We start from the raw sequence: 18,420 nt of genomic DNA on the forward strand, positions 1-18,420 counted from the left end.
TTCGTATTGCTGCCACCCACAGTTCAATATGTGCGAACGTTCGTTTAAAGGAGTCATCGTATGCCCATTTTACCATGAATTGGGGTCTTATTAAATGTTTGTAACATACTTTGGTCAAAATACCACAAGGATAATTTATAATAATCTCTTTTAAAGGATAGTTGATTGGTTAGGACCACAATGACGTTTTGTCAGCCAACAGTGTCAACTGCAGAAAGCGTTGCTAATTTTGACGTCGCGTTCTTTTGACATATCTGCATTATTGCGTTTCAGGGCTATATAAACCGTGCGCCCACATGAGAGCTGCTCACTCACAGCTGTGTTGCTGGACGAGGCACCACGTTTGCTGTCGTCTGTAAAACCGTTGGTGAACTCTGTTGCTAGTTGGAAATGGAGGATACAAGCGAGGAAGACGGCATAGGCAACGGCAACATTTAGCTTGCTAAATGTGGAGCCAGGAAGTTTCCCCACAAGATATTGTTTGCAAATGTATTTTTTTGCTGTGACTGTTAAATAGCGGTTAAATACTTCTGTTCTGTTTAATATTTTTTCTGATAGACAGATGTGGGAACCCACCAGGAGAGGGCGTCATTGTGCCGTGGGTGTTCATCTTCTCCTCACAGAGAAGACCGAAGTGGAGTTTGAATGTGAGCGGTGCCAGGGAATCCCTTCCTGCATCCAGACTCGGTAGTGAATGTTGAGGTGTGTGTATTGTTTTTAATCTTTTTTTATTTGTTGTAAATCATCTGTATTGTAGTATCTTGCAAATATTGTAAACAGCTATACATAGATACTAATACACACACACAGGCTAATCTAATACAATTCATACAACTACATTATGTCTCAACATTTTATTAGATTACACATACACTACAGTGTCTAACGTCTAACGTTTAGAAAACACCTGTGCTATGTATTTTTCATTTTTCTGAACTTTATACTATTCTCTATACTACTATTCTTTCCTTTCTTCACTCTTCTTTCTTTTCTTCTTCCACTCTTCTTTCCTTCTTCCACTCTTCTTTCCTTTCTTTCACTCTTCTTTCTTTTCTTCTTTCCTTCTTCCACTCTTCCTTCCTTCTTCTTTCCTTCTTTCACTCTTCTTTCCTTTCTTCTTTCCTTCTTTCAATCTTATTTCTTTTCTTCTTTCCTTTTTCCACTCTTCTTTCCTTTCTTCACTCTTCTTTCCTTTCTTCCACTCTTCTTTCTTTTCTTCCACTCTTCTTTCCTTCTTTCACACTTCTTTCTTTTCTTCTTTCCTACTTCCACTCTTCTTTCCTTTCTGCACTCTTCTTTCCTTTCTTCTTTCCTTCTTCCACTCTTCCTTCCTTCTTCTTTCCTTCTTTCACTCTTCTTTCCTTTCTTCTTTCCTTCTTTCAATCTTATTTCTTTTCTTCTTTCCTTTTTCCACTCTTCTTTCCTTTTTCCACTCTTCTTTCCTTTCTTCACTCTTCTTTCCTTTCTTCCACTCTTCTTTCTTTTCTTCCACTCTTCTTTCCTTCTTTTACTCTTCTTTCCTTTCTTCTTTCCTTTCCTTTCTTCTTTCTTTTCTTCTTCCTTACTTAACTTTTGCATTTCATGCACTGGTATTTCCTTCAGGAAATGTATTTTCTAGTTATTCTTTTTACCTTTTTCTGCGCTTAATTCAGCTCGAACCGCTTCACGTAGAAACTTTGTCGCGTATGTCTTGTAAAGGACACCTGTGCTATGTATTTTTTATTTTTCTGAACTTAACACTTTTTAAGATATTAAAGAAAAACTAATATAAATGTTCCCATTCACTTACATTGGGCCATTATGACATCATAATAGGGTCATTCAACTGGCTTGCACCTGTGCTTCACTGACACCTGCGCCAAGGTTCCAAGGCTCCTCTTCTCTCTGTCCCTCTCCACTCAACTGTATAACTAGGAATATTAAGAGACGCCTTCCATACTCTAATTTGTTTTCTCTTTCCTTTCTTCTTTCCTTCTTCCACTGTTCTTTCCTTTCTTCTTTCGTTCTTCCACTCTTCTTTCACTCTTCTTTCTTTTCTTCTTTCCTTCTTCTACTCTTCTTTCCTTTCTTCACTCTTCTTTCTTTTCTTCTTCCACTCTTCTTTCCTTCTTCCACTCTTCTTTCCTTTCTTTCACTCTTCTTTCTTTTCTTCTTTCCTTCTTCAACTCTTCTTTCCTTTCTTCCACTCTTCTTTCCTTCTTTTACTCTTCTTTCCTTTCTTCTTTGCTTCTTCACTCTTCACTCTTTTCTTCTTCCTTTCTTAACTTTTGCATTTCATGCACTGGTATTTACTTCAGGAAATGCATTTTCTAGTTCTTTTTAAAATTCTTTGGTTACGTTAGCGTACATCTCCGATGTCACAATAAATAAAACTATATTTATTTGTGTAAAATCTTTTTTTTAAATCTACTTTGTCAGTCGACATGCTTCTTTGGCTTCTGGTGTTCTCTTTGCCGGTTCCATATCAGCGTTATCAACAAATACACGTGTACCACTGTCCATTAGGGGGTCTCGATACGCGATTTGTATTTATAGTCCAGGCAAAGTAACCCATTTTGGAGCCAAAAATAGAACTAATTGTAAAATACATTTTTTCAGCATAGATCATTTCTATGAGGTGTCCAGAACAACATACTAAAAGTCCTAAGAAATCCTAGTTGAGGAAATATGTTTAATTCTCATCAATCCGAGATGTGTGCTAATAATGCCAGGCAACAATACACCCCAAAAATGTATTTTTTTTCCTTTACTCTTATCAAAATAAAACTTTACACAATGAAAGTACCCATGAAAAGTAACATTTGTTGTATTACAAGTGTCTTTGAAAATTAATTTTAATATGCAAATGAGCTATACACTAATCGAATATGCCCAAAATACACCCAAATAGGCTTAATTTTTTCCTTTACTCCTACCACAATACATCTTTACATAGTAAAAGTACATGAAAAGTAACTTTTTTTGTATTACAAGTTTATTTTTAAATTATTTTGAGTATGCACATGAGCTCCACACTTATTGAATATGTACTAATTTGCATAGGCAGAAACACCATACCCCTGGCAGGTACTACCAAGCCAGGCAGTTTTCAGGTTAGAGGCTAGTCTAAAAGCAGCATTGCCATCACCCATTGGCAGTAGGATGATTGGATGAAGATTGGGCCGATGTATTTGTCATACATATTAATGGTGTTTCTGCCTATGCACACATCTCAGATTGATGAGAAATAAACATATTTCCTCAACTAGGATTTCTTAGGACTTTTAGTATGTTGTTCTGGACACCTCATAGAAATGATCTATGCTGAGAAAAATTATTTTACAATTAGTTATTACAACAGTGGTCTAAATGAGAAAATGAGAACTACACTCCTCAACTTTATGGGAAGCTCAGCAGCAAAGAAATACCAATTCTCGCGTAATGGGCCTTTAAGAGGCCACAAGGGAAGAGATGCAATTCCTGGTAGAGCCCACTAGAAATTCTGTAGCCCTAATGGTTCGTTCCCCTCTGCTTTTCCACATCTCAACTGTTCATCCAACCCTGCACACACTATAGACATGCTAATAATCTGGCTGGCCACAACTTTTGTTTTTCTTAATGGCCCTCCTGCTACTGTTGCGGCTTCTGCAGACACAGAGAAGGCTGTTTCAACTTTAAAAATAACCTTTTGTCCTTCATTCATCATTTTCTGTAAAAAAAATATTCCTAGTGGAAATTGCTGTGTGTCACATGAAGACTTTTTACAAGTCGATTTATTACAACATGTGGAGCAGATATATACAAGTCCTCAGCGACACAGCAATTGCTACTAGGTACGTTTATGCTTTTTCAAGTGTCACAGCCTCGCTGAGGTCTTCTCTGCTTTCTTTGTGCCTGCTGCCTCTGACATTAGGCAGAGGTGTGAGGAGTGTCCACAGTAGGGAAGGGTGAAACACCCTGAGAGAGAAAGCGAGCAGATTACAGGGATAACACTGTAGAATGAGAAAACAACCTCTTGTTATTCAGTGTAAAGTTAGCTTATTCTGTATTGAGTCTAGTTGGACACTGGTACTGACAATCTTGCTTTTTTTACACCCAAATTCAACATGAGTAAAAGAAAATAATCTCGTATTAGCCAACATTACAACTATTACCACAAAGTGGGGCAAATTTGACCTCAAACTACTCTTTCAGAATACTCAGATTCAAATGTACTAATTCAGAATACTTTAAAGTATGTAGTTCATAGCAGTTCAAATACATAGATCCCCTTGAGTCCACCACAGTTGGTGAATATCCCAATATCTCAACATTAGTCAAATAAAAAAAGTAAGCTTTTGCACAGCACAATTACTATAAACTATACCTCATAATGTTCCTTCTCTATACCTCCATAACGCTCCTCTCTCTGTTACAAATGTGTTCTTGTGTGCGCACACACGAGAGCTGTTCTTTCACGCCATAGGCGATAGAGGGAGCGCAATGCTACTGTCGTCTCTGAAACATATGGGGAACACTGTTGCTAATTTTGTTTATGTTGCCATGTTTTTATCCTTTGTGTGGCACCTCCATGTGTTCAATTAGTTGATCTGCTGATGTGTAGAATAGTTGATGCCCACCCAATCAGGTGAGATCACCAACATTTTATTGTTAAATAAAGTAGAAATGTATTAAATCCGCACACAATATAAGAGAGATGAAACGTGTCTAGGGGTTTGATGTATGGATGTGTGTTAGTAGCTTGTGGGTGGACAGGAATGAAGTGTAAGTGTGTGTGTGTGTGCGTCAATAAGAAGAGTGTAGAGAATGAGATGAGCTGAGGGAGAGCTATGGGTATGTGGAGGCTGCTGCTTATCAGTATACCAGCATTATCTTGGTGACCCTCCTGAGGAAAGAATTAGCATTTATACACAATTGCACCCGCATTCATTTGGCGCCCCTTCATGGTACCATTGTACTGACATAGTTTTGGTACCTCTGACCAAGTAATACACTTAAAACTGTTATTTAAGAAAGCAATGCATGCTATAAGTAACTGGCCTGAGGAGACCAGCTGTGGAGTGAGTGACACACTGGGCTGCCCACTTGCTGAATGTAATCTTGCGGTTCTCATGGAGACTGGCATTTGCGTTAGGCTACTCACCTGCTGAATGCAATCGTGTGGTTCTCACCTGCCAAATTTAACCGCGTGGTTCTCTGCAGGTTTGAATCAGTTAGACACTGCCATAAAATCAACCGATCACATAAGCCATTGTGATATTTTGCTCATGAAAAGCTGTAGAAATTAGTGATGGAAAGTGGTATTTCATACACAAGGTATACCATCCATGTCATTTTCTGTTATTTGTGAATGATTTATATTAATGCCACAAATATTCTCATGGTGCAGGAGTTATGAATAATGCTGCGGTTCTTGGCAGATTATAGACAGTGAAATCAACTGATCCCATAAGCCATTGCGATGTTTTTCAAGTGCACAGTGAAGAGCCAATGCGGTGTACAAACTAGCAGTTGTATTTCATACAGAAGTCATCAACAGAGAGATGTGACCCTAGATGAGCTATGAATTTGTCATTTACATAAATATAGTCATAGTTACAGTAAAAGTATAGTTACATAGGAAATACTTTTGTCCAAAGTGACTTAACGAAAAACGTAAAAAATAAAGTAAAAACAAATTATATTAATTAAAAAATGTTTATATATGTCATTTCATTTGTCATTTTATGTCAATGTCATTTAATATGTCATTTAATTGGAGGGACTACCGTCCACGCCGTGAGCAATTGAGAAACTATCGGCTATGCAAAATTGACATTTAAAAGAATATTCTTAATACTTTTAAAATTAGTTAATAAAATAAACTTGCTTGCAAGCTGTTACTGGCTGGATAGGAAAGCACCAACTAGTGATTTTAAACCTGATGTAAAGCTTGCCTAAACAAACATTAGCTCACTAAACTTGGAACTGCAGTGAGCCAAGAGACGGACAGCTTTGAGATTAAGAACCAACTGTCAAAGCAGGAGACACTACACAAATTCCTTACTGGGTGAAATCAGTGAATTGTTATTGAAATAGTGGCATGTAATTAAAGACAGAGGAGTTAAATAAATGACCCCACAGCTACAACATCTGTTAATCACTCTTGAAGAGAACCCATTCATTTAATCAAGTGGAGACCTGAAACCCTCCAACAAACAAATTGCAACACAAGTTGGACAAAAGCACAAACCAATATAAAGCAAAACTCCTTTGAAGAGCAATAGGAGCCTATTGAGAGCAGCCTAATGAAGAAACAGTAACCAAGTTACTTGAATATATTTTTAATTTGATGTTTAAAAGTATTGTGTGAATCCTCTTTAAATTAGTTTGATAGCATAATCATATGAAGAACTTTTAAAACAGACCTGATCTTCCCACTACCCAATCAGCTAATCACCATGGAGTTTTGAGAACCCTGTCCAAAACCCTGTGGAAAATGCAAGAACAGACTCCACAACACTGCGTGGCCAACACACACGCCAGCGAGCATTCATTGGTTGTTGTTGTTGTTAGCATTCTGTTTGCTCTTACAGTTGACTTGCTAGTTGTAGGGGAAATCTCTTAACAATCCCTTTATGTAACATAAACTTACACCTGGAGGTAGACCAGATTTGTACATCTGACATGTGTTTTGCAGCAGCATGAGAACCAGGCCAGGAAAAAACAAGTAAGATACTTGACTGAAACACCCAAGTTTAGCGAGTTTATAGGAATGGTGAAGGCGGCATACTGAAAGCAGCAGGAGAGAGGTGTATCATTATAAGACAGACGCAAGCCGGCTATTGGTCAGAACTGATGAATGAACGAATGACGCAGACAGCGATTTTTCCTGGTAGAACCTTTGCATACAAACAGAAAACTATTGAAATAGTTACACAGCAAACGGCCAAAACATTGGAATGTATTGTACAAAAGCATGAGTTGTTCAGTCAGTGATGACCTCACAGCTGTTTGGGAATATGAGTTTGTCGAGGCCACCAAAATGTCCAGGACCGTCACTGCAGCCAATGATGATGTCAGAGGAAGGGCAAAACAAGAACTGACACAATTTTTAAATGCTAGTGAATTGTATTTATTATTTGTTCTGTGAAATGACCTTGCTTATCCTGAAAGGCTCTTTGAAAAAAATGACAACTAATAATAATAATATAAACAGAGATGAAATAGATGGAGTAGGGAGATTGCAAACATGAACATTACAATATGTAGCAGACAGCATACACAGTATAAGTGACTGACACTGAGGAACGGATACAGTGATGGAGGTCTGAGCCAAAAAGTGCTGCAGTATTAAGTTAGCACCTTTGTTGATGGTTCAGCGCAGTGACGGCCTCTGGAAATAAGCTCCTCTTGAGGCTGCTGGTGTGTGAACAGACCCCTGTAGCGCTTGCTGGGTGGGAGAATTGTAAACCGTTTGTGACCGGGATTAGAGGTGTCTCTGATGATGCCTTTTGCCCAGTGGAGGCATCGTTTTTGGTAGATGTCCTCTTTGCTGGCCAGATGGGCACCGGTGATCCATTGGTGATTTTCATCACCCATTTCAGGGGCTTGCAGAGCAGTTGCCGTACCGTACTGAGATGCAGTTTGTGATGATGATCTCAATGGTACAGCACCAGAGACCCACCAGGATCCGGGAACTGGGAACTTGATATGGAGAAACCATGAGCACCTAAGAGGGAATACAACGGTGAGGAGAACACACACACACACACACACTGCTGCTTGTTTATAAATCACTAAATGGGGCAGGAGCAAAATACATCTCAGATATGTTTCAGCAGTACACGCCTGCAAGACCTCTCAGATCACTGGAGAGAAATCTGATGGTGATACCTACTGTCAGACTGTCAGGGTTTGAGTGGGTTTGCATCTAATTCAGATCAAAGAGCTCATATAGTAGTCAAAGAATAGCCCTGGCAAGGTATATGGTCACATTCAGTCTCCAGATATGGACATATGCATTCAACACGAAGTATAGAATTGAGTTAAGGTCCAGAGTGCTTTGCTTACGTTGCTTGCGGTCGAAAGTTGAGAGAACTTCTCAGGCGGCCACGCAGGCACCGGCCAAACAAATCACTTGCATGCAAATATTCCAGCACAGGCGCTAGCCAATCGAATTGGGTTTATGCAAATATCCAAAGAGGGCTAGACTGAATAAAAAATGGTGGATGCCTTTTTTAAAAACATTTTCTTTTAAGAGTTACTGAGAAATAGACACTGAACTATGTAAAAACCCTATTATTGTAACCAAAAAAAAAGTCTGAGGTGATTTGCAAGGTTTCTGCGACCACTCACTATCTAACCCGCATTAGCAAAGTAACTACCCATAAAGTACACAGCGGTCAGCAATTCAAAGCGGCGTGATCAGTTGTTGACCTCTTGATCTCACTATAAATGTCTGCGTTGTCTTCACACCTTCAAAGCCCACCGTCAAGGGTTAATGCAATGCGTACATGTGATATGTCCATTATGGTGTAGTAGTCCACATAACTGGATACTGCACAGATGTATCGCAATGTGATCACATAGGCTGCAGAGAATGTACTTTTGAAAAGGAAATGCATTTGTGAATCAAGCTGCATTAGGAAAGTCTCAAAAATCCACAAATATATTCAGGGATGTTCACAAATGGCAAGTGGTTTGTATATGCAAGTTCTGTAAATTAATGTCACAGTGTTTGCATTTGTGAATCATGTAACATTTATTAGTACATTTTAAACTATAACTTCACATGGATGAGCCTATTTTGAGATAAATTCAAATATTAGAAATTACCCCAAAATATAATTTTATGGTCTGATTGAAATCCTCTTAATTTTGATATTTTCACTTTATTCATTAGGTGGAAATACAGGAAAAATAGGTCAAGTTCTTTAAGGAGAAATATGATTTCTATTTCTTCCCTGCATTACCGGCACCGGCATGAAGAGGGCGAGTGTGGGAAGTGCTTGTGTGTGGCCCCGCTGGTTAAATATTGAGCGCATCGCTAGTCATCCGCCCAGCTGCGCTTTCATTATGGGGCTCGGGATTCAGGGCCACCTGAGTGTGACTGAGAACACTTGACACCATGACTGAGAGAGCGAGAGGGATCCTCTTCCCACTGACACTACCCCTGGCATGCCAGGAAGACCCTTCGGCCAAGACCCAACCTACTTTCTCAGGTTTACTTTCATCTCTACCCTTTCATCGCAATCATCTCTTACCTTAATGCAAATATACAAAGGTCTGCTTATATTCACGTATTAGCAACAATTCTAACTATGAGTATCGGCAACGCTTTGATATATTAAAATCAAGCTAGGCCCATTGACCCGGGACCCCATTTTGAGGAAGCATACAATATTTTGCCATTTGACCACTTTTGCTTTTGTGATAAGCAAAAATGTGTTGACATGTTGATATGTTTGCCTTAAAATCTCGGTAACCGAGACATGGCAACCTGTCATGTCAACCTAATTGATGTGGCTGCCATACTGGATTTCATCGAAAGGTTTCAAAGAATTTCACAGGCCACAAATTTTGTCCAATTTTCCCTAATTTGCTTCAGACCAAGCTTTACAAAAGTTATCTTAAGTTAGGTGGATTTTTACCAAAAAGAGACTCTCTTTTTATATCCTAATATCAGGAATAATGGGTATAATATAAGGCATTCAACAGGAAGTGCTGCTGCATCTTTACACTGTTATCTTTCTCCTCCGCATATGTTTTATTTTCTGATGCATCTCAGATTTAAGGGTAGGCCTGCTGCTGTTTAATACAGCCTTTTCGGTTGCTTCAGGAAGTAGTGTATCAATATTTATTAACACTGGGCTACGGACGTGATGGGTAAGTATATTTAAGATTACTAACAAGTTCATATCAACCTCTAAACCTCTGACAGTTTTCACTGAAACAACAATGAGAAACAAAGTAGCTGAGGGCTTTTTCTCGCATTAGGTGGCTTAACAGAGGTTAACAGCAAGGAGTGCCCTAAAAGGTATAAGTCTATATAAGTATAAGTCCCTGACACCGTGAGGGACCTAACGCAGTGCAACCTACCTATGCCGCAGGCAATATAAGTTAAGGGTGGTATATGAATAATAGACATTGGCAATGAAAGATATGATTTGATGACTACCACTGCCTGTATTTTCTATGGAGATGTATTCCACATCCGATGTGGTACCAACCCAGGCAATGTTACACAATCTCGGAGCTAAAGATCAAAATAGCTTTTATTGTTGTGCATTATTTTTTATTTTTGGGCCATCAGCCTCCCTAAGGAACTCGGAGAAACGTCGTTGCCCTAGGTGAGGCAACTTGAGAGAGGCAACCTGAGAGGATGGAAAGGCGTGACGGACCATAGCAATTGCATACAGCAGGTTACTCACACTGTGATGCAACAATGCTTGCCGGTCATCGCTTTTGTGCGGAGCCGGACTGGGTAAATTCACCAAAATGCGGACTCAGTGATCTGCCAAACCTCTCCAACGGGTCATTCTAGTTTTTCTGGATTTAAAGTAATTTACCAACAACATGGAATACTTTACGTAAGGGTAAGAACAATACCTATTTGCCATTTGCATGCACAGATTAGCATATGAGCGCTTGACACATTAAATCTCAATGTCAAACAATTTGAACTGTTGGGCTATTGCAAAATAGTTTAAAATGATTGTTAAGGAACACCGACTTCTATTGGTGAGACTGTTCCGTGGAAAACGTTTGGTCAAGTGAGACGAACTGACCGCTAGTTGCCGGTGTATTGTTCCTCTCATTACTTCGTAATTGTCTCTTGATGAACTGAGCCCGGACCTGAGCGCTTTTTTTGCGCGTACACGCGCGCATCGCGATGTGTAAAAAAGATCAGTGGATAACTGATTATTAAGCATGATTCTTAAATCGCAGAAGACTACAAAGTTTTAATCTATGATTTGCTTGGGCCTTAACAGAAAGACTGTTCAAGCCTGTCAGAAACCTACCTCAGCTGTCAAATGTCAAAGCTTACATTTTAAAAGGCAACGCAGAACACCTGTTGTGTTTCACCTATATCGCTCTTGGATGTACAAAACGCGACAAATTCAGTGGTGACATTTCCAATTTCTAAAAAGGGAGGAAGAAAGGCTGCAGAAGTAGCAGTTTCGGTGAAGTTATGACGGAGTTCTGGCTGGTGTCTGTCCCGCTGGACAAGAACAGCTCGCAGTCACTGGAGAAATTGAAGCGCGCCGCATCCAAAGCCAGTCTAGCCTCAAGCTTCAGGTTCCCCATACCAGATCTGAAGGTAAGAATGTGTTCAACATGACTATGTCCTTGTAACCTACTTAACAAAGTGTAGATAGCTATAATTGTAATGAATTAGACCTTCTCGCTTGTTTACATGGTGAGATTAGGTTACACAAGATGAGTGTACCAAAACGAGCTTTGTGAGAAAGCAACACAAGGTGGCTGGTGAGATTTCTGTCCCGTATGGAAGACACATTACACTTTATGGTGAATACACATATAATGTAATTCTAAGTACACAAGCAATACAAGGCTCAACGGTATATTTCTTGAGGTCAAACGTGTCAGGTTCCCTTTGCTAATGAAGGCGCTGTCTCATATTGCGTCTCTGAAGGACTGCTGAGTGGTTTTGCGAAGAGATCCTTTAAGTCTATAAATCTCCTCACTCAATGTCTGTAACTTGTTTTGTGAGTTCTACAAGCAGAGGTGAGAAGTACATAGGCTTTAGACCTTTAGAGTTTTTTGGACCAATTATATGTCATTTATTTTTCCTTTCTCTGTTTCTCCTTGCCTATAATTAGGCAGATTTGTTGGGTTAACATCAATACTAGATTTTCCCAATTTACCATTGTCATTACAGACATTACATAACAAACTTACATAGTTTACTTGTCATTTTCATTCACCAATGGGTAGTTATCTTTTTTGGATGCAAAAGAGTGAGTCCTCATTGTCAAGTGTCATTTCCAAAACTCATCCTGAATCTCTCTTTGCTCATGCTTGCTTGCTCATGTTCTTACTTTCTTTGTCTGGTCCATCACTAGTCCAGTCTCCCAGTATCATGTGCTTGAATGCTCGACTAAGTGCCACTATCACCTGACTGCTATAGGTTCTGTGTTATCCCAAATAAATATTTACTGAGTGAAAACTAGTACCCCACAAAGGACTGCCAGCTTCTGATTAGGAAGGAGAGTATTTTTTTCTGGAAATGTTTCAGAAAGTAATGTTATATTGAAGTTTGAAATGTTGTTACTCTCTAAGGTGGGCACACTGGACACCCTGTTGGCTCTGTCTGATGACCTTTCAAGAATTGACACATATGCTGAAAGGTAACTCCTGAAAAATGAAATGAACCAAATACATCATGTCATTAGTTCTACTTTGACATGACATTTTCATTTTTTTGCATTTGAGAAAATAAGAAGTTTGACAATTCTCACTCTAACTTTGAAAAAGGTAGAAATATAAATAGTAGATTGTAACTCAAATACTATCCCCGGGCTTATCACTGTCCTTTCCGCAAATCTCTCACACATCATAATAATCCTAAGGCTTTACGGTGAAGTGAAGGCATAGAGCCCTTATTTCCAATACTTTATATATTCCTTGCATCAATTTTTGTGATATTGGATTTGGAAGCATACATGGAAACGGCCTACCTCGACTGATTGAAGTGTGAAGGAGGTCTGACATGTCCAGCAATTAGACTCATTCATTTAGACATGACCTGGACAGGAATCCAAGCCAGCTAGCGTGAGGCTTCCAGGTGGCTGCTTGTCCCATTGTGTAAAAGTGGAGTTCCCTGGAAAGAAGGATGACTGGGTAAATTCCCCCAGCTACTGTACCTCAGTTATCGGCAACAGGGGACACTCAATCTACTGGTCTCCAGTTTCAAGTGTGGCGACACAATGTTCCATCTTCCGCCATGGCTGCAAGACCCGGGACATTTACACTAGACACCTATTTATTTATTTTTTCTTCCTGTGATGTGTTTCTTTTCCTCTGACGCATATGGTGTCACTGAAGAACAGCTAGATGGCATAGTGGCTTCAATGGGCTGACAAAACCTTGTCTTTGATGTCTTTACAGTTGGACTTATCATTGAAAATTCCCTCTTCTTTCTTTTGCCACTATATTTTATGAAAGAATTTAAACACATCTGTGATCACCTGTGTAAGTAAACATATAGAGGATAACCCAGACAAGAAATTAAAATCAATGCACATCTAAAACAGGTTGAGGCAAATTTGGGAATATTTATTAAAATGGACTAACTCCTTATTCTGTGTCCTTTCTACTCCTGCCTAGTGTGATGCGGAGAACCTCCCAGAGCATGGTGGAGGTGATGGAGCAGTCTGATAAGATTCTGGAGAACGCCCTGGCCAATGGAGGTGAGTGGGAGAGAGGAGCCCAGAGGGTTCCTCATGGAGCAGAGCGCAGAGGAAAGTCATTAGCTAAGAGCACAGAGGCAGCACGGCATCTAGCCGGCTCCGACTTGTTTGGAACCACCCTAGTCAAGGCAGCAGATCCAATTACATTTACATGGCTGTTTTACAAGGTTAGGTCAAATTGATCTTGATCAAAGCTTTACCTTGTGCTGTTACAGACGTGGCTATGCATTGTGGTCTTGTAATGCAGTCAAACAGGATGGCATAGAGGATATAATGCCATTTTTAATTATTTGCAGAGTTAAACCTCTTGCTTGTTTTTCAGTTCTGTTTTTTAAGTTGCTTTTTCCCGTTTTATGTGTTTATTTGAAATACTTGTGATAGTTCTTTATTTAGGAGTATACTAAACAGTTTCCTGTGCCATCACCCCATAATAACCACACCAAGGAGTTAGCAAATGTGTACGATATCATTTAGACATAGATCTTTGTTTCAGGTTAGTTTTATGCAGTGTCTCCATTCAGGTGTATACCAGTGCTAATGGGTGATTTCTAGGTGGTGCAGTAATTTTTAAGAGGTTTGGTTTGCCATATTGCAAGTAAATAAGTGATAATAACATTAATTGTTTTCTGATTAATCTTTACCTTCCTAAACTTTTTTTCCCACACCAACCCAAAACTAATGCTCACCCACTAGAATACAGGGGCCCAACCAGAGTGTCACGGTTGCAAGCCTACTTCCAGACCTTGCTGGGTACTTTGGAGTGTGTGTGCTTGCTAAAGTTGTGTCAATGCATGTTAAGACACACAGGAATGTGGTGTGTTCATGCTATGTGGTTCTGTGCAGCTGTGCATGGGATGTGACATTGGTTTGGCTGTGTTGTGTTTGTGTTTGTGTTTGTGTTGTGTTGTGTTGTCACATTGAAATGTGTTTATGACTGACCATATTCTGGATCTGTACTACCCTTCAGTGGACCTGGCCAGCTATGTGACACGATTCCAGTGGGACAGAGCCAAGTACCCCACTGCTGTACCTCTCAAGTGTCTGACCGAAATCATCTCCAGGGTAAAACTATTTTTTTGAGTCTATTGTTGGTACAATCAAAGGCATTTATATAGAATGCATCTCCAGAAGATGTAACCCAAAATACATACTGTCAGTGTTACAGCCTTGTGTTGTCAAGTCAAGTCACGTTTATTTATATAGCACATTTCATATGGCATACATAGACACAATGTGCTTTGAGTGGAGGGATGACATTAAATTATCTAAGATGAACAAACACACTTAGCAAAATGAAAAATTTAAATAAAAAATATATATATGTATATACATGAAAATAAAAACAATAAAACAAAGACCTATAGTCATGAATTAAATGTTGTGTTGTGGTATTGTGTGGGTGTGGTATGTGTGTGTGTGTGTGTGTGTGTGTGTGTGTGTGTGTGTGTGTGTGTGTGTGTGTGTGTGTGTGTGTGTGTGTGTGTGTGTGTGTGTGTGTGTGTGTGTGTGTGTGGTATACATGTGCTGTTTTGTGTGTGTCAGCAAGTGTCTCAGGTGGAAGCAGAGCTGAAGACTCGAAATGCGGCCTATTTTAACGTGAAAGCCAGTCTGCAAGGTCTTGAGCGTAAAACGGAGTAAGTTTGCTAACCTGTTTAACTCACATGCTTCTGTTGGTTTGTTTCTGAACACCCTGACTGACAGAACGCCTTCATTTGGTTCATACACTATATTTGTAATACTGAAATATTATGGATTGCTGTTATGTAGATGGATGCTTGATAAAACATGGTGAGGTGTTATCAGTGAATGTATTTTTTTCCCACAGAGGGAGCTTACAGACACGGGTACTAACTGATATTGTGAAGAAAGAGGACCTGGTATTGGGCTCTGAATATCTCACCACTTTATTGGTAGTCGTGGCTAGGTCAGTGAAAACATACACAAATGTGGTGTATCTTTTTTGTCTTTCACACTGTTTTGTTAAGATGTGTGTGTGTGTGAATAATTTCAGGACAAGCTATAGCCTGTGGGAGAAAACCTATGAGTCCTTGTCTGAGTTTGTTGTTCCTCGCTCAAGTCGGTGAGTTTATGATCGTTTCCATAGTTTGAGTGTAATGCTCATGTATGTGTATTGTCTTCATGAATGCCTGATGCACTGGACAATCTCAACATTTGGGGTAAATGTGTGGGTAAAATGGGGTAAAATAGCCCTGTGTTCATGACCATCTGCCAGCAGTACCGCGCTATCATCTTGGTGGCACTGTTGTCACACAGAGAAGGGCACCTTGCTCGTTTTAGGAGCCAGTGTAAAGTTACTGGCGGAAAGGAAGAGTGTGTCTGACCACAGTCTGCTGCTGTTGGCAGTCTCAGTTGCGAGTCTTAATTCCTCCCTTGACCACAAACCTGGGCTATCAAGGATCAAGGGCCATAATCTGTGGTCTACGTTACATGAGCTAAGGGAGTATGTAAACTGTCATTATTCTTTGTTTAGATTGTAGTAGATATGTACTGATTGCCCCTAAAACAGTGTTTTTTTACTGGCGTTGTAAATGGTATAATTACATTGTATGGTTTTGATATGTATGGTTTTGATAACTCCATGATCTCATCCATGGTGCATTTTTATATTAATATTTGTTCAATTAATAGTAGGGGTATGAAGCTAGAATGTTATGAGCTATTAAATTATGTCATTTCCACCCATATTTTTGTTGCAGAAAAATACTGGAGGAACAAGAGGGGGGTATTTTCACTGTCACCCTGTTCAAGAAAGCTGTGGGTGAATTTAAAGCTAATGCCAAAAAGAACAAGTGAGTCATGCCTACATCTCTCTCCAACCTTCCAATCAGATGCTTGAAATCATTAGGGATGGGTTGATTAAGAACTCACCGTGTTGCCATGGTGCCTGACAGGTTCACAGTGAGAGAGTTCAGCTTGGAGGAGGCCGAGCGACAGAAAGAAGAAATGGGTCGCCTCAATGTGGACAAGAAGGAGCAGTATGTAAGTCAGACGAATATGCTTGAAACGAGTGTATAGGTACGTAATGATACACTTTGAGGATAGCATACCACAAATAATATTGCACCATTTAAAGAAAGTGTATTGGTGTATAGAATCAGTAGTTTACAAAATAAAATCTTCACTCTACATAGCTTCTTCTAGTTCCAGAAAAAAGGTAATTCAAAATAATTATTTGGCAAGTACAGTTCTGTTTTCCTTTATAACAGGACTTTTATAATGTTGCAGACAACAACAAGTGAGTAAAAACGTCATAGAAAACACAACACAAATAAAAAAATGAAAAATGCTCTCCTATAGGGTATCTTTGTACGCTGGCTGAAGGTGAATTTCAGTGAGGTATTTGTGGCCTGGATACACCTGAAGGCTCTCAGGGTGTTTGTGGAGTCTGTTCTCAGGTAAAGTTGTTTCCCTTGCATTGAGTAAGTCAGCAAAAACCCAACACTCTCTCATACCCTCTAGCTCCTTTTTTTTGCCATGTTTTTGTAGGTTTGATATCCTCAAATACATTTTTATGATATGGTCATATGGAAGCATTTACAGCATGGCATCTCCAAATATATATAAAATACATCGGGTAGCAAGCTAGCTAGCTTTTATAAGTGCCAACTGTCTTGTTGGTGTTCACAAGGCTAGTCTATTGGCTTTTAGCTAGGTTTAAATAAACACTTTACTGTTGCTGTAAGGATTCAAAGAGAAGGACTTGATAATTCCTTCATATTGAAAAGGGTGCTGTAATAGAGACAAATGGGCGTGTGCTGAATTTGACTGGTTTGTTGCTGGACAGGTATGGTCTGCCTGTCAGTTACCAGGTGATTCTACTTCAACCGGACAGGAAGTGTGTGAAGAAACTCAGAGAGCTGCTTAGCTCCCTGTTCACCCACTTAGACCCTGCAGCTGCAGCCAGCAAACCTGATGTGAGTGGCCTTTTGAATTTAGGAGCTGAGGCAGCATTGAACCGGATCGTTACTACTTATGAATACAAGTGAGACGTCAAATGGTTTCCAAAATCTAACATTGTCATTTGTCTCCCCCTACTGGTTAGCTTGGGCTTGAGATCCCAGGAGTGAGCACGGCCCAGCAGGAATACTATTCCTACATCTGCTATTCCATCAACATCAACGTAGTAGACCCAAGCTAGCAGCTGAGTATGGAAAACATCACAGGAGATTTCATCATTGAAAAACTCACAAAAGGGGTTCCAAAAGTTGGTCACATGCACACCATTGAGTTCAGTGGGTATTATTACTCAATGTTGGCATGATGTCACCATGGACCAAAGTTCTCAGTGGGTGCATTGGATACACATGGACTCTAATAAAGAGTGTCCAAAGTATAATAACAGTGACTGGTCACTGCAGTTTTATCTTTATTTTTATAGATGTTGACAAAAACATGATAAATTGATGATGATGTACACAAACAGGGAATGTAGGAGAAAGGATTCCACTTCTTAACATCCTGAATGCACTTTCACAACTGGTGAAATTATGTGTTTGATAAATTCCAACTATGGAACCCCTCCATTTCAACATACTGCAAGACCTTCTTCAATGATATGCAAGATGGTAACATACAAGTTGACCATCTGTCATGTTTTAACTAGATATGCCACTGACAAAAGCCTGTCGCATAGTTTAATGTTACTTGCTCATATGTAAACACTATGTGAAGTGCAGCAATCTGAATTTCACTCTGAGAGAAAACAGCTGCACATTAATCTCAGCTACTAGACAGCATAGTCTGTCTGTATGTACATGAACCATATAACCATTCTTTACATTGCTGTTGCAGTCTTTTGCATCATTCCAACCAGAATCTTAAATGGTTCAATATTAATGTATAAAGAAGGATCAAGTTTGCATTTTTAAAAATGTGACCGTATGTGCAACAATGTGAGATGAACGTGTGCATTGTTTTAAGATTCACACTCAAGCATTATCAGTACATTATATTTTATAGAAAATAAAGTTCAAATAAAAATAAACATTTGTATAGGTTTACTTTC

The 18,420-nt window shown here is 39.4% G+C and overlaps 1 protein-coding gene across 4 annotated transcripts; it reads left to right on the forward strand.

The window, feature by feature from the left end:
* Window positions 1-71: 71 nt before the first annotated feature.
* atp6v1c2 (ATPase H+ transporting V1 subunit C2) lies at window positions 72-17,842 on the forward strand. Of its 4 annotated transcripts, XM_042709696.1 has the most exons (14): window positions 72-702; window positions 7,566-7,708; window positions 11,112-11,281; window positions 12,265-12,332; window positions 13,312-13,394; window positions 14,362-14,456; window positions 14,937-15,028; window positions 15,220-15,318; window positions 15,406-15,474; window positions 16,112-16,204; window positions 16,307-16,394; window positions 16,713-16,810; window positions 17,200-17,329; window positions 17,458-17,842. In XM_042709696.1, exons 3-14 carry the CDS (start codon window positions 11,153-11,155, stop codon window positions 17,551-17,553), a joined length of 1,140 nt encoding a protein of 379 aa, XP_042565630.1. In that variant the 5' UTR covers window positions 72-702; window positions 7,566-7,708; window positions 11,112-11,152; the 3' UTR covers window positions 17,554-17,842. The 4 variants fall into 4 exon arrangements, with proteins under 4 accessions (XP_042565630.1, XP_042565631.1, XP_042565629.1 ...); XM_042709697.1 differs by lacking the exon at window positions 7,566-7,708; XM_042709695.1 differs by lacking the exons at window positions 72-702; window positions 7,566-7,708 and adding an exon at window positions 9,993-10,556.
* Window positions 17,843-18,420: the final 578 nt, after the last annotated feature.

Source organism: Clupea harengus, chromosome 14 (genome assembly GCF_900700415.2).
Source record: "Clupea harengus chromosome 14, Ch_v2.0.2, whole genome shotgun sequence".
Classification (NCBI taxonomy): domain Eukaryota; kingdom Metazoa; phylum Chordata; class Actinopteri; order Clupeiformes; family Clupeidae; genus Clupea; species Clupea harengus.